Source organism: Mobula hypostoma, chromosome 28, assembly GCF_963921235.1.
Source record: "Mobula hypostoma chromosome 28, sMobHyp1.1, whole genome shotgun sequence".
Classification (NCBI taxonomy): domain Eukaryota; kingdom Metazoa; phylum Chordata; class Chondrichthyes; order Myliobatiformes; family Myliobatidae; genus Mobula; species Mobula hypostoma.
Genome location: NC_086124.1, coordinates 17,471,030 through 17,491,250, shown reverse-complemented (window position 1 = coordinate 17,491,250; position 20,221 = coordinate 17,471,030). Strand labels below are relative to the sequence as shown.

Sequence of the window (20,221 nt, the reverse complement as noted above, 5' to 3'; positions counted from 1 at the left end):
GTTTTCACAGCATTCCCTGTTGTTTCTGCCCCGTGCAGCTCTTTAGCTTGAGATAGTGTGCTCTCCATTGTCCTACACATACGTTTAGCCTTTTCCAACATTCAATCTGTTTCATGGAGCAGGCGTTCTCTCAGTCCTTTATCCAGGATTCCACAAACTAATTTGTCTGTAACTAGTGAGTCTCTCAAGTCTCCAAGCTCACAGAACTTATTCAGTGTGTGAAGCTCAGCTCAGTATTGGCCAAAGCTAACACCTTGTTTCTAGTCACCAGAGAAGAACTTGTATCTTTCAAGCGTGACGTTTTTACTTGGAACAAAACATTTCTTAAAGGTTTTCACCAGAGTGTCCACAGGCTGTTCATCAATTCGAAAGCTGTTATAGATGTGGAAGGCAGCTTCGCCAATTCCGGCTCTACGCGCATCGTTGTTTAAAGAGTTTCCCAATTCGGGCTCTCAGCTGGAAAATCCTGTCATGGAAAAGCTATGTCCTCCCACACCAATGCAGTTTACCAGCAATCTAAGCAGGAGCTGCGCTGAGGTGGTGCTAGCTGGTGCTATAGCCCCAGCAGAAATTACAATAGCACCACCAAGAAATTAACTGAAATTTGACATACAAATTGCATCTGCTTTGCTTTATCTTATAGTATTGAATACAGCTTGTTTCTCCAGTTGATTTAATGAAACAGCGTCGCCAATTACCATAGCACCCACGCAGCAATAAAGTTATAAACTCTGTACTGTTCTAAGGTCAGATCGACTCTACACTTCTGCTTATTGGTTCGTTGTCAATGTCTTGCCATTGCTGTTCCTCAGATCTCAGATCTTGCGAGACTAACGGATGCCACACACACACACACAATGTGCTTTTACAAGCTAGCGTGGGCCTGGCACGTGCATTATTTTGGCCGGTGTGAAAAATGGATCGATTTTTAGTGAGAAAACAACCTCATCCAGAGGAATCAGTGGTGTCTCAGCCTGAGCCTGTCTTAATTGAAAGTGACGTGCAGAAAGACGTAAGTGGGGATGAGGACGACAGCAGTTCATCCAAGGAGTGTGAGGGCGAAGTAGAGGAACAAGAAATGGAGCGGGATTCGGAAGAGAACATGGATGAAACTGCTCTTAGTGCTAGTGGGAACACTGTTAGCTATGTTAGCCAGCAGCCTGAGGAAGGACCCCATTGGCCAGCATTGAAAAAATACCCTTCGCTGCTCACAACAGTTTGGCAATCAGCAAAGGAGTTTTATTCATGGCTGGTTTGACTGACTGGAATATTCGATCACGAAAGATACTAGGTTCTGCTTCGCATGCAGGCATTTCCTGTGTGGAGGACATGGGTTCCATTCTGAGTCCACCTTCACTGTCACCGGTTACCGCAACTGGTGGAAAGCTACAACAGCTTTCAAAACCCACCATGTAAGTGCAGTTCATAAGTTTGCTATGGAGGCATGGGCCGAATTCAGATTGAGAAAACAAGACGGTTCAAGATTGGGAAATATGCTTGACAAAGGACATGCAAAGATTGTCCAAGAAAATCGTGAGTATATGAGAGCAGTGGTTGAGTCTCTGCCCTGTACTGTGTGCCAAGGCATTGCCCAGCGAGGACACCAGGAGGCTGATGGATCTGGCAATAGGGGAAACCTTATTGAGTTGCTCAGTGTAATTGGACAGCTTGATAAGACTGTAGCTAAAAAAAATAGAGGACAATCCTGGAAATGCAAAAAACACCCATCATGATATTCAAAATTAAATTATGGGTATTATGGCAGATATGGTCAGACATCAATTATGTACAGAAATCGAGGAGGCTGGACATTTTGTCACCATGATGGATGAAAGTAAAGACTTGAGTAAAAAGGAGCAAATATCAGTGGTGGTGCGGTATTTGAATAACGAAACAGTGCTTGAAGAATTTGTACACTTCACTCCAGCAGAAGGGCTGGACGCACAGTCGCTTCTTAAAAGCATTGAACAGACACTCGCCCAGTGTGTTATTGATAAGAACGCGTGTATTGGTCAGTGTTATGACGGGGCGGCAGTGATGTCTGGGTGCAATAACGGGGTACAAGAGAGGTCCCGCAGGCATTATATATACACTGCCATACTCACAGACTTAACCTTGTTTTAGAGGATGTTGTGAGCAATGCACAACAAGAGGGCGGGTGAGTTTTTTGAAACTGTGCAGCTGCTTTACAACTTCTTTTCAAACTCTGTTGCCCACGATGAAGAAACAGAGAGAACTGAAATCAACTGCACAGCCCGTGGAGTTGAAGAAATTGTCAGATACAAGCTGGGCGTGGCAGTATACAGCTTTGTGGGCTAAAAGGAAATCACACCCTGCCATTCTAGCTACACTACAGGATATTATGGGTCAACCAAATGCACGGAGGAAAACGGAGGCTGGAGCTGTAAATGGACTGATTGATGAGCAGTTTGCTTTACTTCTCACTCTGTTTGAGGATTCATTCCGAGTCACCAAGTTCATGTCAGACCAGCTACAATCTCCCAGTTTGGAGCTTTCATCTGCTGTGGATTTGGCTCAGTCTGTTATCGATGCACTCTCAGCAAAACGGGGAGAGGAATCACGGAGTGAAATTCAGGCAAGAGCTAGGGACCTGTGCGTCAAGGCCGGTATACGGAGCAGAACACATGAAAGGAGACAGGCCCAGCCACCCCGCCGCCTACATGATTTTGTTGTTGAGGCCCAAACTGAACGCACACCTGTCATATCCTCTGAAGACCTTCGCAAGCACTGTTTCTATCCGGTAATGGACAGACTTCTGACTGAAATGAAAAGATGGTTCTCAGTTCAGACTGGGGGTGTTCTGACTGGAGTCTCAGCATTGAGTCCCAAACACAAGCTCTTCCTAGACAAGAATTGTCTTTGGCCAATGGCCCAATACTATGGAGTGACTGAAGTGAACCTGACTGCAGAGCTGCATCAGGTTCGGCGTCTGCTGGAAACAAAACAAAAGCAAGGACAGACAGTGAATGACACAGTGGAATTTCTAGCTCTAATGAGACCCTACCGCGATGCATTTATAGATTTATACAAACTAATCTGCATATCACTGACTCTACCTCTGACATCTGCCTCATGCAAACGGAGTTTCTCTTGCCTCAGACGCCTGAAAAACTACCAAAGGAATAGCAGCGGCGATGCTCAGAACAGCAACTTGGCCCTGAGGACCTAAACAGCCAGAGGACCAAAGCACTTGACATCCAGAAAATCACTGATGCTTTCGCCACCAATCACAACAACAGACGGATTGTGCTTCTCTGAAAGCATCAACGGTGAGTACAGTTGATTTTTTAAAAAAATTTGGGCGTAGACTCATGCTGATTATTATTATTATTATTTTGTGGTGGATACCCCATAGTCCTTATGTTTCCTGCAAATCCTAAAATATTACATTTACTGCTATTAAGCCTACTGGTTTTGCTTAGACTTCCAAGCGGTGATTCTGTTGATTTTTGTTTTAAATTCAGTAGCCAAATTAATTGAAGTATTGCATGGTCAGAGTATGATTTGTCCAACTCCTGGTAAAGCCTTGCATCTGTTGTTTGCCTTATTTGTCTTTAATAACAGTGTATCTTTTGGCATTGTCTGTCTATGTAATGTGAATAGCAGTGGACATTGTGGGTGAGTGTAGTGTTTTTCAGTTGAAAACCACGCATTTGACACTGATTGCGGGATTGGTGTGTGAATCACGTTGTGCGCTGTGGGTCGGATGCTCTGTTGGTTTGTTTGTTCATGCTCTGTGTAGTCCGGGTTGTCTCCGATATGCTGTTGACACTGTCACAGTTCACTCCTGTATTATTATATCTGTCAATTGTTGTTGCTTGTGAACCAACAGAGGCATTTATAGTAGGCACATAATGCTTGAAACTGACTTTTGAACACCATGCGTCTGGCCTTGTGAATACATAATACCATACTGTACATCCTTCAGCACCATCACTGAATAATTCAGCCCCACTGTACCACCAGCAAGAAAAAGTCTCTGGCGCCGCCAATGAATTGAAAAGATAACTGAGAAAGCAGTGAACTTCGGCAGCTTCAGGACACGATGTGCTCTCTGGCCGGTGACTTCTCTCCGTTGGAACGCAGCGCCTCTTTCTTTTTCAAACTTTTTATTAATATCAAATTTTTAAACATTACAAAGAATTGATACAAAGCAATTGGGATTACATTGTTAATAATTAAAATATATAGATATAAACACAGTTAATACACAGATATTAACCCAAAATCTTACAGAATACAAACATAATAGTATATAGAAAAAAAATACAAAAATATCATGGAAAAAGAAAAAAAATACTCCAATAAGAAAAAAACCCTAATCTAAATCAGCACCTCTTTCTTAATTGCTCTTAAACTGACATATCCTCATTTGAATGCTCTCCGCTGCCAACTTCCTGCTCTATACTAGCGAGCACGTCATAATTTCTACGTCACTCCGCTGTCAACTTTCTGATCTATCAGAGGCAGAACGCTCTGTCCTCAGTAAGGGTCTCACCTTTGTCCCCTTTTGCCCACACCTCAGCGAGTTCCGTGTTCGCCATGATGCGGAACTCTTCTTCCGCCGTCTCCGTCCCTACTTCTTCGGCAAGGACTCTTCCACCCGCACCAATGACCCCTTCTCCCGTCTTCGACCCTCCTCCTCTTCATGGACACCCCGCTCTGGTCTTCTGCCTGCTCTGGATCTCTTTATTGCTAACTGCCGATGCAGCTCCCTTGTCCATTCGTCCCTCCCCACCGATCTCCCTCCTGGCACTTATCCTTGTAAGCGGAACAAGTGCTACACATGCCCTTACACTTCCTCCCTTACCACCATTCAGGGTCCCAGACAGTCCTTCCAGGTGAGGCGACACTTCACCTGTGAGTCAGCTGGGGTGATATACTGCATCCGGTGCTCCGGATGCGGCCTTCCATATATTGGCGAGACCTGACGCAGACTGGGAGATCGTTTTGTTGAACACCTATGCTCTGTCCGCCAGAGAAAGCAGGATCTCCCAGTGGCCACACATTTTAATTCCACATCCCACTCCACACCTTATATTCTGTCTGGGTAGCCTCCAACCTGATGGCATGAACATTGACTTCTCAAACGCTAATGCCCCACCTCCCCCTCGTACCCCATCCGTTATTTATTTATATATACACCTTCTTTCTCTCTCTCTCCCTTTTCTCCCTCTGACTATACCCCTTGCCCATCCTCTGGGTTCTCCCCCTCCCTTTTCTTTCTCCGTGGGCCTCCTGTCCCCTGATCCTCTCGTATCCCTTTTGCCAATCACCTGTCCAGCTCTTGGCTTCATCCCTCCCCCTCCTGTCTTCTCCTATCATTTTGGGTCTTCTCCTATCATTTTGGATCTCCCCTCCCCCTCCCACTTTCAAATCTCTTACTAGCTCTTCCTTCAGTTAGTCCTGATGAAGGGTCTCGGCCTGAAACGTCGACTGTACCTCTTCCTAGAGATGCTGCCTGGCCTGCTGCATTCACCAGCAACTTTTGTGTGTGTTGCTTGAATTTCCAGCATCTGCAGAATTCCCCGTGCTGCTCTATACTGGCTTACGTCACAACATTACGTCACGTTCGGTTTCCCCGTGCCCCGCTGTTCGAGGTGGAGACGGAGACGGAGATGGGGACCGGGACCTGCTGGTGGTCCTGGCGTCTGATACTGATAACGTGGCTCCACTCGTCCATGGCGCTGTTTACTGAAGGTGAGGATCCCAATTCCCCACTCTTACTCCCGTGTCCCGGGGCTCCGGCACGGCTGGGCCGGAGCCCCGAGCTTGGTGAAGGACAGGGCCCGTTTTGGTCGGATGGTGGAGGGAGGAGAGGGGTGGGAGTTTTCGGGCTTTGGACGAAGGCCGGCACGGTCGCTTTTGTTGTGACCCATTTGGACATCGTTAATCTGGGACGCGGATGGAGGGGGCCTAGGACTCGGCCGAAGCCACGGCGTCGCCTGTGTGCAGCCGCCCTTCCATGCTTTCGCTCGGCATGAACAGCTCTGCTGGGGCCGACTGTAGATTTTTTTAGTGGCACTCTATGGACTCAGGCCTCAAGCTTGCGGGGTGCTATAGCGCATTTGTGGCGACTGAGTATTTAAATAGACTGAAGGGTGTCTGAACTATACACATATATATATTTGTCTGGTTGTGTTTTCACTAATCTGTACCTGCTTCTATATTCGAGGACTGGGCCTCAAAAGCCACGGTGTCGCCTAGCAGGCGTCGGGAGCCAGTCGGCAGATGATATTGGTGGGCAGTGGGGTCTGGACTGTGTATAAATGCATATTTTGCATCGTTGTATGTTAACAGATATTCTCCATGGGTTTGTTGACATGTATGCATCAAGCTGCGGCGTCGCCGGGGGTGGGTGGGGGAGAGAGAGAGGAGAGATGTGGGCGTCGGCGGGCACGGACGTCTCCAGACCGCCATCCCTGCATGGTTCTGACGATCCCGAGCAGATTCAGTGCCCGGACTCCGCCGCCATCACCACACACAAAACGCTGGAGGAACCCAGCAGGCCAGGCAGCATCAATGGGAAAGAGTACAGTCAACGTTTTGGGCCGAGACCCTTCACCGGGACGGGGAAAAAAGATTAGGAGTCACAGCAGGAAGTGGGGAACCACAAGGTGACAGATGAACCCAGGTGGAGGAGAGGGGTGAAGTAAAGAACTGGGAAGTCGCCTGGTGAAAGAGATAGAGGGCTGGAGGAAGGAGAATCTGATAGAGGACAGAAGGCCACAGTAGAAAAAGGGGGATGAGCACCAGAGTGAAGTGATGGGCAGATAGGAAGATAAGGTGAGAGGGAAGAATGGGGAATGGTGGGGGGTTATTACCGGAAGTTCAGGAAATCGATGTTCATGCCATCAAGTTGGTTACCCAGACTTGTTCCTCCAACATGAGTGTGGTCTCATTGCAACAATAAAGGAGGCCGTGGACTAACATGTCAGAATGGAAATGGAAAGTGGAATTAAAATTAAATTGGAGATACCACTTTTTCTAGCCAACGGAGTGTAGGTGCTCAGCAAAGCAGTCTCCAGTCTGTGTCTGGTCTCACCGATATACAGCAGACCACACCGGGAGGTCTCAGTCGTATACACTGGATATAGTATATGACCCCAACAGACTCGCAGGTGAAATGTTGCCTCACCTGGAAGGACTGTTTGGGGCCCTGAATAATGGTGAGGAAGGTGGTGTGCAGCCAAGTTTCGCACCTGTTCCACTTGCAAGGATAAGTGCCAGGAGGGAGATCAGTGGGGAGGGACGAATGGACAAGGGAGCTACGTAGGGAGCGATCCCTGCAGAAAGCAGAAGGTGGGATGAAGGTGGAAAAGACGAACGTGGTGGGATCCTGTTGGACATGGCGGAAGTTACGGAGAATTCTGTGCTGGGTGCAGAGGCTGGTGGGGTGGTAAATGAGGACAAGAGGAAGCCTTTCCCCGGTGGGGTGGCAGGAGGATGGGTTAAGCAAAAGGGAAGAGATGCAGTTGAGGGCAGAGTTGATGGTGTTGGAATGAGGATGCCCTTGGAATGATTATCACCTTGGGTGTGACTATTATTGATGTGTCTTTGCACCGTGACCCATAGTAACACTGTCTTGTTTGGCTGTTTCATAAGTTAAATGATTAAATGACAGACTTGAATTGAAGGATCTCTCCCCACCCCCCCCCCACCCTGCAGTGGGAGGGAGGGAGCGAGCCTGTTCCAGCCGCATCCAAAGTTCTCCCCGGGCTGGATCACCATCGCCTTACTCCCTCACAGCCCGCTGTCTTTCAAGGCTTTCAGACACATCGATAGAATTAGGCCATTCAGCCCATCGGGTCTACTCCACCATTCGATCTTCTCACTACTCCCATTGGACAGGAGCCTTGGGTCCCACGCTACCAAGTTCAGAAACCATTACCAGTAGTCTCCTGAACTAGTGTGGATAACGTTAGTCACCACGACTCTGAACCGATCCTATGACCTACAGACTCACTTTCAAGGACTCTTTACAATTCTTGTTCTCTAATGTTTTTACTTATAGTTTCTCTTCTTTTGCATATTGGTTGGTTTTCAGTCTTTGTTATGTTTATGCATAGTCTTTTATAAATTTCTATTGTATTTGATTTTTGCTGTGAATGCCTGTAAGAAAATGTACCTCAAGTTGTTTGTGATAACATAACATATACACGCTTTGATCACAAATTTACTTTGAATTCACAGGACACGGGCTCCACTCTCCCCCCCCCCCCACCTCCCAGTGCGTGTCTATACATTATAGAACCCAACCTCCGATCAGATCTCAGCTTGTGACCTACTCACAAGAATCTATCATTCTATAGATGTAAACCCCGAATCTATGTTCAGTTCTGGTCACCTCACTACGGGAAGGATGTGGATGCTATAGAGAGTGCAGATGAGATTTACAAGGATGTTGCCTGGATTGGAGGGCGTACCTTGTGAGAATAAGTTGAGTGTACTCGGCCTTTTCTCCTTGGAGCAACGGAGGATGAGAGGTGACCTGATTGAGGTGTATAAGATGATGATGGGTATTGATCATGTGGATAGCCAGAGGCTTTTTCCCAGGGCTGAAATGTCTAACATGAGGGGACATGGTTTTAAGGTGCTTGGAGGTATGTACAGAGGGGATTTCAGGAGTAAGTTTTTCACACAGAGTGCTAGGTGCCAGCGACAGTGGTGGAGGTGGATGCAGAACAGTCTTTTAAGAGAGTCTGAGATACATGGACCTTAGAAAAATAGAGGGCTATGCACTAGTGTAATTCTAGGCAATTTTTAGAGTAGGTTACATGGTTTGCACAATATTGTGGGCCGAAGAGCCTGTAATGTGCTGTAAATTTCTATGTTCTATGTTCTAACCCCTAAATTAGGTCCCAGCCTATAACCCAATCCCGGGGATCTGTTATTCTATATATAAACCACCCCCGCACCTCTGGACTGAATCCCAGTCTGTAACCCAGGGGTCCCCAACCTTTTTTGCGCTGCGGACCGGTTTAATATTGACAATATTCTTGCGGACCGGCCGACCCGGGGGGTGGGGGGGGGGTAGGGTTGCCAACGGACAAGAGTAGCAGTCAAAAAATACGTTGGGTTTACCCCGAGAAAGACTACAATGACCATGAAGCCTTGCGCGGGCGCCAGTGCGCATGCGTGTACCTGCCGATATTATTCTCTGTAAGTCTTTTTTGGCGATTCTGTTCGGGGGTGTTAATCACGACCGGAATATTGGTAATAAGGGGCTAATACACTCAATTTTCTAAGGGGGTTTATCTGACGAATTTAATATTAAACACACAGCACATATTTTCCTAGCATGAATATAGTGATAAGTCAATCATCAGGGGAGGACGGGGAGCTTGAAGTAAGTGTTGAAAGAACTTCCAGTAGAAGTGGTAGAGGCAGGTTCGATATCATTTAAAGAAAAAATGGATAGGTATGTGGACAAGAAAGGAATGGAGGGGTATGGGCTGCGTGCAGGTCGGTGGAACTAGGTGAGAGTAGCTTTCGGCACGGACTAGAAGGGCCGAGATCGCCTATTTCCGTGCTGTAATTGTTATATGGTTATATAAGTCACTTATCAGTCAATAGCATCATAACATTTTAAGTAATGTTTGGATATTAAACACGGCACATATTTTCCCCATATGAACATATAAAATCATTGCAACACACCAATATCGCTGAATCAGTGGGAGCCCTGGGCTTGTTTCCCTGCAACAAGACGGTCCTGTCGAGGGGTGATGGGAAACAGCGATACTCGAAGGAGGTTCCTTATGTCCGGTCTATTCTGCAATTTAGTTCTCGTTGCATTCATTGCAGAGATATGTTGGAAATGGAAGCAACGCGTTCAGTGCTTTCGTGGCTATCTGAGGATTTTTAGCCTTGACTTTGATCCAGAATGCCAGCAGAGATGTTATGTCAAACATACTTTTCAGCTCGCCGTCAGTTGCGAGCTCGAGGAGTTGATCTTCTTCCCGCGCTGACGTGGATGACGCGCGGGTAGTGACCTCGTGTGCGTTCAAGCTCAACAATGCGTGACAGGGAATGAGGAAAGATGCAGCTGACTCATATTGCCAAATCATATCGTTTCCTCGCGGCCCGGTAGCAAATGCTCTGCAGCCCGGTACCGGTCCGCGACCCAGTGGTTGGGGACCGCTGCTGTAACCCATTCACGGGGATCTGTTTTTGTCTATATATAAACGCATTGAACCCCTGGATTAGATCCTATCCTGGAGATCTGTTATTCAAATCATGTTTAATTGACTTTTAACCATGCATGACTATTCATGACTATAGCCAAATGAGACACTGTTACTACGGGTTCAAGGTGCAAGCCAACAAATCGGTGTAGAATATTAGTTAAAATACAATGACGTGGAATGTGCGGAGATATATTAGTCCAGATTCCACAGTCCACTGACATTATCAGTCGACTGAGCCCTGGTGCCTGCGAGGTGACACGGTGGCGTTGAGACCCAGTCCTCACATATACAAGCCCATATACAATATTAGTAAAAACACAACCAGACAAATATATAGAGCGCCTATAAAAAGTATTTCCCCCCCCCCCGCGCCCCCCAGAAGTTTTCATGTTTTATTTTTCGCAACATTGAACCATGGTAGATATTTAATTTGGCTTTCTTAACATTGATCAACAGAAAAAGACACTTCTGTGTCAAACTGAAAACAGATCTCAATGAAATCATCTAAATTAATTAGAAATATGAAATGTAAAATAATTGTACAAGTATCCGCCCAGCCAAATCATCTCTGTTGTAGCCAATTGGTTTTGAAAGTCACATAATTAGTTAAATGGAGATCTGTTTTTGGAGACCTGTGTGCAGTCAAGGTATTATATCGGAGGGACAGGAAGGTAGACAGAGGGGGTGGTGCGGCTCTGCTGGTAAAGAATGGCATCAAATCAGTAGAAAGATGTGGCATAGGATTGAAGATGTTGAACTCTTGTGATTTGAGTTAAGAAACTACAAGGGTAAAAGGACGTTGATGGCTTCCCAACAGTGGCTGGGTGGTGGACCACAGGTTACACCAGGAAATAGAAAAGGCGAGTCAAAAGGGCTATGTTATGGTAGTCATGGGAGATTACAACCTGCAGATTGATTGGAAAATCAGGTTGGTAATGGATCTCAAGAGAGTGGGTTTGTTGAATGCCTACGAGATGGCTTTTTTTAGAGCAAACACAAAATACTCTGCAGATGCTGGGGTCAAAGCAACACTCACCACATGCTGGAGGAATTCAGCAGTTCAGGCAGCATCCGTGCAAACGATCAGTCTTTTTAGAGTCAAGCCTTTTAACGATCAAACTTTTTAGAGCAGCTTGTTGTTGAGCCTACGAGGGTGTTCAGCTAATACTGGATGGGGTGTTATGTAATGAGCTGGAGGTGATTAGGGAGCTTAAGGTAAAAGAACCTTTAGGAACCAGTGATCACAATATGATTGTGTTCAACTTGAAATTTGATAGGGAGAAAGTAAAGTCTGTGTAGCAGTATTTCGGTGGAGTAAGGGAAATTACAGTGGTATGAGAGAGGAGTTGGCCAAAGTAAATTGGAAGGAGCTATTGGCAGGGATGTCAGCAGAGCAACAATGGCGTGTGTTTGTGGCAAAAATGAGGAAGGTACAGGACATGTATTCCAAAAATGAAGAAATACTCAAATCGTAAAATAGTACAACTGTGGTTGACAAGGAAAGTCAAATCTTGTGTAAAAGCAAAAGAAAGTGCATACAACAAAGCAAAAATTAGTGAGAAGATAGAGGATTAGGAAGTTCTTAAAAACCTACACAGAATAATTTTTTAAAAATCATTAGAAAAAAATAGATGAAATATGAAAGCAAGCTAGCAAATAATATCAAAGTGGATTGTAATGTTTTTTCAAGTACGTTAAAAATAAAACAGAAATGAGAATGGATATCGAACCACTAGAAAATGAGGCAGGAGAAATAATAATGGGGGCAAGGGGATGGCAGATGGACTTCTTCATCAAGTTATGGTATTGTTGCACTGTTGTAACTATGTTATAATTATGTGGTTTTGTCAGTTTTTTCAGTCTTGGTCTGTCCTATGTTTTGTGATATCACACCGGAGGAAATATGTCATTTAATGTATCATTTCTTAATGCATGCATTACTAAATGACAATAAAGGGTACTACGTGTCTTCATAATCTAAATGAGTATTTGTGTCAGTCTTCACTCTAGAAGACACTAGCAGTATGTCTAATGTTGTAGTGTGTGAAGGAAGAGAAGTGGGTGCAGTTACTGTTACAAGAGAGAAGGTACTCAAAAAATTGAAAGACCTAAAGGTACATAAGTCACCTGGACCAGTGGAACTGCACCCCGGGGTTCTGAAAGGGGTGGTGTTACAGATTGTGGTGGCATAAGAAATGATCTTTCGGAAATCATTGGACTCTGGCATGGTGCCAGAGAACTGGAAAATTGCAAATGTTAGTCCACCCTTTAAGAAAGGAGGAAGGCAGCAGAAAGGAAATTATTGACCAGTTAGCCGGACCTCAGTGGTTGGGAAGATGTTGAGTCAGTTGTTAAGGATGAGGTGATGGAGTACCTGGTGACACAGGACAAGATAGTACAAAGTCAGTATGGTTTCCTTCAGGGAAAATACTGCCTAGCGAACCTGTTGGAATCCTTTGAGGAGGTTACAAGTTGGATAGATAAAGGGGATGCAGTGGATGTTATATATTTGGACTTTTCAGAAGGCCGTTGACAAGGTGCTACACATAGAAAATAGGTGCAGGAGTAGGCCATTCGGCCCTTCGAGCCTGCAGCACCATTCAGTACGATCATGGCTGATCATCCAACTCAGAACCCTGTACCAGCCTTCCCTCCATACCCCCTGATCCCTTTAGCCACAAGGGCCATATCTAACTCCCTCTTAAATATGGCCAATGAACTGACCTCAACTGTTTCCTGTGGTAGAGAATTCCACAGATTCACCACTCTGTGTGAAGGAGTTTTTCCTCATCTCAGTCCTAAAAGGCTTCCCCTTTATCGTTAAACTGTGACCCCTCGTTCTGGACTTTCCCAACATCGGGAACAATCTTTCTGCATCTAGCCTGTCCAATCCCTTTAGGATTTTATACGTTTCAATAAGATTCCCCCTCAACCTTTTAAATTCCAGCGAGTATAAGCCTAGCCAATCCAGTCTTTCATCATATGAAAGTCCTGCCATCCCAGGAATCAATCAGGAAAACCGGGCCTATCCCTGGCTGTTGGGAGAAAGAACAGGGCAGCGGCATGGAGCCACACCCAACCAGACGGGTCCTCGAGGGCGGGACGAGGGTTGGAGTGGTTGTTGCTGTTTGGCCGACCTTGTGTCACACTTGAGGATCCTGGATCACCCCCAATGGAATAGGCAACGAAGGCGTATAACGGAGTCTGAGAGATTGTGGATGATTGCCTTCCCCTCCTGTGGGGGAGCCAGAAATTCCAGGGAAATAATTAATTTAGCAGCCGCTCTGGAAGAATTGGCCAATAATACAGCTGCAGCGCTGACTGACACTCAAGCACAGGTAACTGAGATATCCATTAGGATGATTGCAATTCGCCAAACAGTGCCACAGAATCGGATGGCAGAGAAAGGAGGGACCTGGGCTTTGTCACAGAGCCCAGAGTCTGGGAACAGCTAGATGGTAGGAAGCAGCCCATGGTATTACAGGAAAGTTGCCAACATGTTTAGAGCATTGGCTGATTGGTAGGAGGCAGCGAGTGGGAATAAAAGGATCCTTTTCTGGTTGGCTGCCAGTGATTCGTGGTGTTCCGCAGGGGTCAGTGTTGGGACCACTTCTTTTTATGCTGTATATAAATAATTTAGATGATGGAATAGATGGCTTTGTTGCCAAGTTTGCAGATGATACCAAGATTGGCGGAGGGGCAGGTAGTGTTGAGGAAACAGGTAGGATGCAGAAGGACTTAGATTAGGAGAATAGGCAAGAAAGTGGCAAATGAAATACAATGTTGGAAAATGCACAGTCATGCACTTTAGTAGTAGAAATAAATGTGTGGACTATTTTCTAAACAGGGAGAAAATCCAAAAGTCTGAGATGCAAAGGGACTTGGGAGGCCTTGTATAGAACAGCCTGAAGGTTAACTAGCAGGTAGAGTTGGTGGTGAGGAAGGCAAATGCCATGTTAGCATTCATTTCAAGATGTCTAGAATACAAGAGCAAGGATGTGATGCTGAGGTTTTATAAGGCTCTGGTGAGGCCTCACCTTGAGTATTCTGAACAGTTTTGGGCCCATCGTCATAGAAAAGATGTGCTGGGGTTGGTGAGGGTCCAGAGGAGGTTCACAAGGATGATTCCAGGAATGAAAGTATTATCACATGAGGAACGATTGATGGCGCTGGGTCTATAGAACATTGACTATATTGGGTCTATAGAGAAGGGTAACTTTGAAGGTATGAGACGTGAATTAGCTAAGATAGACTGGCAAATGACACTTAAAGGGTTGACGGTGGATATGCAATGGCAAGCATTTAAAGATCGCATGGATGAACTACAACAATTGTTCATCCCAGTTTGGCAAAAGAGTAAACCAGGGAAGGTAGTGCACCCGTGGCTGACAAGGGAAATTAGGGATAGTATCAATTCCAAAGAAGAAACATACAAATTAGCCGGAAAAAGCGGCACACCTGAGTACTGGGAGAAATTCAGAGTCCAGCAGAGGAGGACAAAGGGCTTAATTAGGAAAGGGAAAAAAGATTATGAGAGAAAGCTGGCAGGGAACATAAAAACTGACTGTAAAAGCTTTTATAGATATGTGAAAAGAAAAAGTTTGGTTAAGACAAATGTAGGTCCCTTACAGTCAGAAACAGGTGAATTGATCATGGGGAACAAGGACATGGCAGACCAATTGAATAACTACTTTGGTTCTGTCTTCACTAAAGAGGACATAAATAATCTTCCAGAAATAGTAGGAGACAGAGGGTCCAGTGAGGTGGAGGAACTGAGGGAAATACATGTTAGTAAGGAAGTGGTGTTAGGTAAATTGAAGGGATTGAAAGCAGATAAATCCCCAGGGCCAGATGGTCTGCATCCCAGAGTGCTGAAGGAAATAGCCCAAGAAATAGTGGATGCATTAGTGATAATTTTTCAAAAATCTTCAGATTCTGGATTAGTTCCTGAGGATTGGAGGGTGGCTAATGTAACCCCGCTTTTTAAAAAAGGAGGGAGAGAGAAACCGGGGAATTATAGACCGGTTAGCCTAACGTCGGTGGTGGGGAAAATGCTAGAGTCAGTTATCAAAGATGTGGTAACAGCACATTTGGAAAGTGGTGAAATCATCGGACAAAGTCAGCATGGATTTGTGAAAGGAAAATCATGTCTGACGAATCTCATAGAATTTTTTGAGGATGTAACTAGTAGAGTGGATAGGGGAGAACCAGTGGATGTGGTATATTTGGATTTTCAAAAGGCTTTTGACAAGGTCCCACAGGAGATTAGTGTGCAAGCACACGGTATTGGGGTAAGGTATTGATGTGGATAGAGAATTGGTTGGCAGACAGGAAGCAAAGAGTGGGAATAAACGGGACCTTTTCAGAATGGCAGGCAGTGACTAGTGGGGTACCGCAAGGCTCAGTGCTGGGACCCCAGTTGTTTACAATATATATTAATGATTTAGACGAAGGAATTAAATGCAGCATCTCCAAGTTTGTGGATGACACGAAGCTGGGTGGCAGTGTTAGCTGTGAGGAGGATGCTAAGAGGATGCAGGGTGACTTGGATAGGTTAGGTGAGTGGGCAAATTCATGGCAGATGCAAGTTAATGTAGATAAATGTGAGGTTATCCACTTTGGTGGCAAGAACAGGAAAACAGATTATTATCTGAATGGTGGCCGATTAGGAAAAGGGGAGCTGCAACGAGACCTGGGTGTCATTGTACACCAGTCATTGAAAGTTGGCATGCAGGTACAGCAGGTGGTGAAAAAGGCGAATGGTATGCTGGCATTCATAGCAAGAGGATTCGAGTACAGGAGCAGGGAGGTACTACTGCAGTTGTACAAGGCCTTGGTGAGACCACACCTGGAGTATTGTGTGCAGTTTTGGTTCCCTAATCTGAGGAAAGACATTCTTGCCATAGAAGGGGTACAAAGAAGGTTCACCAGATTGATTCCTGGGATGGCAGGACTTTCATATGATGAAAGACTGGATCGACTCGGCTTATACTCTCTGGAATTTAGAAGATTGAGGGGGGATCTTATTGAAATGTTTAAAATTCTAAAGGGATTGGACAGGCTAGATGTAGGAAGATTGTTCCTGATGTTGGGGAAGTCCAGAATGAGGGGTCACAGTTTGAGGATAAAGGGGAAGCCTTTTAGGACCGAGATGAGGAAAAACTTCTTCACACAGAGAGTGGTGGATCTGTGGAATTCTCTGCCACAGGAAACCGTTAAGGCCAGTTCATTGGCTATATTTAAGAGGGAGTTAGATAAGGCCCTTGTGGCTAAAGGGATCAGGGGGTATGGAGAGAAGGCAGGTATAGGGTTCTGAGTTGGATGATCAGCCATGATCATAATGAATGGCGGTGTTGGCTCGAAGGGCCGAAAGGCTTACTCCTGCACCTATTTTCTATGTTTCTATACTCGTTGGAATACAGAAGGATGAGGGGGGGATCTCATTGAAATCTTTTGAATGTTGAAAGACCTGGACAGTAGATGTGGAAAGGATGTTTCTCATGGTGGGAGAGTCTAGGACAAGAAGTCACAGCCTCAGGATGGAGGGTCGCCCTCTCAAAACAGATGCGGAGAAATTTATTTAGCCAAAGGGTGGTGAATTTCTGGAATTTTTTGCCACATGCAGCTGTGGAGGCCAGGTCGTTGGGTGTGTTTAAAGCAGAGATTGTTTGGTTCTTTATTGGTCATGGTATCAAAGGTTGAGGGGAGAAGGCTGGGAGCTGGGGTTGAGGAGGAGATGGGGGAAAAAAGGATCAGTCATGATCGAATCGCAGAGCAGACTCGATGGGCCAGATGGCTTAATTCTGCTCCTATGTCTTATGATCTTTCAATTGATTTTAGTCAGTTACACCTGTATCTGGAAAATACAACTGCTGATGAGTCAGTATCCTGGCAAAAACTACACCATGAAGACAAAAGAATACTCTAAGGAACTCCACAAAATGGTTATTGAAAAGTACAAGTCAGGAGATGGATTCAAGGAAATTTCCAAGTCACTGAATATCCATTGGAATACAGTTAAGCCAATCATTAAGAAGTGGAAAGCACAACTGCATATCTGCCTAGAGCAGGCCGTCCTCAAAAACTGAGTGACTAATGTCCTGTTGTGTCCAGACCTCTCTCCAATTGAAAATTTTGTTGCTGGACTTGAAAAAAGTTGTTCACTCACGATCCCTGTGCAATCTGACAGAGTTTTGTAGTGAAGAAGGGGGAAAGTTGCTGTGTCCAGATGTGCAAAGCAGGGTCCAGATAGAGACCAGTTCCCATAGACTCAAGGCTGTGGCAGCTCCCTCATTATCTCAGTCAGCAAGCAACTTGCTGATGGTGTAGACCTGCAGTACTTTGGAGTTCTTAACCTGTAACAGAATCTTGCATTTATTAGATGTACGTTTGAGCAGAACGGTAGCACCTTCTGTTGACCCTGTAGAAGCTGCTGCTACCAGTCGCACTGCCATCTTACTGGAATGTATAAACCCCAGAACCCCTCGCTTAGATCCCATTCTGCAACCCACTTCTGGAGGTCAATTATTCTATATATTGATCTAGTCTATAACCCTCTTCCAGGGATCTGTTATCTACATATAAATGTCCTCGAATCTCTGGATTTGATCCCAGTATGTTACCAGCTCCCAGGGATCTGTTTTTCTACACACAATCCACCCCCGGCCCCTGGCTAAGATCCCAGACTGTAACCCACTCCCAAGGATCTGTTCTATAAAAAACTCCCCTGAACCCCAGGATTAGACCCCAGCCTGTATCTCACTCCTTGGCATCCATTGGTTGGGGGGGGGGGTGACACAGACCAGGGGCAGAGTCTACCCATTCCTGTTCTGTTCGTGATGTTTACTCTCTCCCTGATAGGAGCAGACTTGATGGGCTAAATGGTCTATTTTTGGATACTCTGAGACCGTCCACTCAGTGTCGGGGTTTGTCATGCATACCGGATATGCAGTGGTGGTGAATTTAGAAACATAGGAAACATACAGCACAATACAGGCCCTTCGGCCCACAAAGCTGTGCCAGACATGTTCCTACCTTAGAACTACCTAGGCTTTACCCATGGCCCTCTATTTTTCTAAGCTCCATGCAGCCATCCAGGAGTTTCTTAAAAGACCCTATCATTTCCACCTCCACCACCACTGCTGGCAGCCCATTCCACGCACTCACTCCTCTCTGCGTAAAACAACTTACCCCTGACATCTCTGTACCTACTTCCAAGCACCTTAAAACTATGCCTCTTGTGCTAGCCATTTCAGCCCTGGGGAAAAGCCTCTGACTATCCACATGATCAAAGCCTCTCATTATCGTGTACACTTCTATGAGGTCACCTGTCATCCTCCGTCGCTCCAAGGAGAAAAGGCCGAGTTCACTCAACCTATTCTCAGAAGACATGCTCCCCAATCCAGGCAACATCCTTGTAAATCTCCTCTGCACCTTTTCTATGGTTTTCACGTCCTTCCTGTAGTGAGGCAACCAGAATTGAGCACAGTACTCCAAGTGGGGTCTGACCAGGGTCCTATATCGCTGCAGCGTTAGCTCTTAGCTCTTAAACTCAATTGATGAAGGCCAATGCACTGTATGCCTTCTTAACCAGACAGTCAACCTGCATAGCAGCTTTGAGTGTCCTATGGATTCAGACCCCAAGATCCCTCTGATCCTCCACACTGCCCGCCACTTATCTGCTACACCTGTGTCTACACCTCCTTTCTTGCCACCATTCAGGGCCCCAAACAGTCCTTCCAGGTGAGGCAACACTTCACTTGTGAGTCTGTTGGGGTCATCTGTTGCATACGGTGCTCCTGGTGCGGCCTCCTCTACATCTGTGAAACCGGACGCAGATTGGGGGACCACTACGTCGAGCACCTCCGCTCCGTCCGCCACAACAGACAGGATCTCCCGATAGCCACCCACTTTTACTCTGCTTCCCATTCCCATTCAGATATGTCCATACATGGCCTCCTCTACTGCCATGATGAGGCTAAACTCAGGTTGGAGGAGCAACACCTCGTATACCGTTTAGGTAGTCTCCAGCCCCTTGGTATGAACATAGAATTCTCCAACTTCCGGTAATTCCTTCCCCCGCCCTTCCCCGTCCCTATTTCACTCTGCCCCCTCCCCCAGCTGCCTATCACCTCCCTCATGGTTCCGCCTCCTCCTACTACCCATTGTGTTTTCCCCTATTCCTTCTTCACCTTTCCTGCCTGTCCCCTCCCTGCTTCCCCTCCCCCACCCCTTTATCTTTCCCCTTACTGGTTTTTCATCTGGAACCAACCAGCCTTCTCCTTCCCACCCTCCCCCCACCTTCTTTATAGGGCCTCTGCCCCTTCTCTCTTCAGTCCTGATGAAGGGTTCCGGCCCAAAACATCGACTGATCGTTTCCACGGATGCTGCCCGACCTGCTGAGTTCCTCCAGCGTGTTGTGAGTGTTCCCTTAGATCCCATGCCTCCTTACTTCTTAATAAACCTTGCATGGGGTATCTTATCAAATGCCTTGCTAAAATCCATATACACTATACCTACGGCTCTACCTTCATCTATGTATTTAGTCATCCTCAAAAAAATTCAATCAGGCTCATAAGGCACGACCTGCCTTTGACAAAGCCCCGCTGATTATTCTTAATCATATTATGCCTCTCCAAATGTTCATAAATCCTGCGTCTCAGGATCTTCCCCATCAACTTGCCAACCACTGAAGTAAGACTCACTGGCTTATTTCCTGGGCTATCCCTACTCCCTTTCTTGAATAAGGGAACAACATCCACAACTGTCCAGTCCTCCGGAACCTCTCCCGTCCTCATTGATGCAAAGATCATCGCCAGAGGCTCAGCAATCTCCTCCCTCACTTGCCACAATAGCCTGGGGTGCATAACGTCCGGTCCCGGTGACTTATCCAACTTGATGCTTTCCGAAAGCTCCAGCACATCCTCTTTTTTAATATCTACAATCTCAAGCTTTTCAGTCCACTGCAAGTCATCCCTACAATCGCCAATATCCTTTTCCGTGGTAAATAC

General features: G+C 46.0%; 1 protein-coding gene across 4 annotated transcripts in view; it reads left to right on the top strand.

Moving 5' to 3' along the window:
• Window positions 1–3,204: 3,204 nt before the first annotated feature.
• The window catches only part of LOC134338844 (uncharacterized), a 43,172-nt gene continuing 26,155 nt past the window's right edge, over window positions 3,205–20,221 (top strand). For 2 of the 4 annotated variants that reach the window (XM_063034986.1, XM_063034984.1), the window contains exons 1-2: window positions 3,205–3,290; window positions 5,535–5,721. In XM_063034986.1, coding sequence (XP_062891056.1) covers window positions 5,640–5,721 — 82 coding nt within the window. In that variant the 5' untranslated portion in view covers window positions 3,205–3,290; window positions 5,535–5,639. Of the gene's footprint in view, window positions 3,291–5,459; window positions 5,722–20,221 lie in introns of those variants that run through there. The other 2 variants (XM_063034985.1, XM_063034987.1) reach the window with 2 other exon arrangements.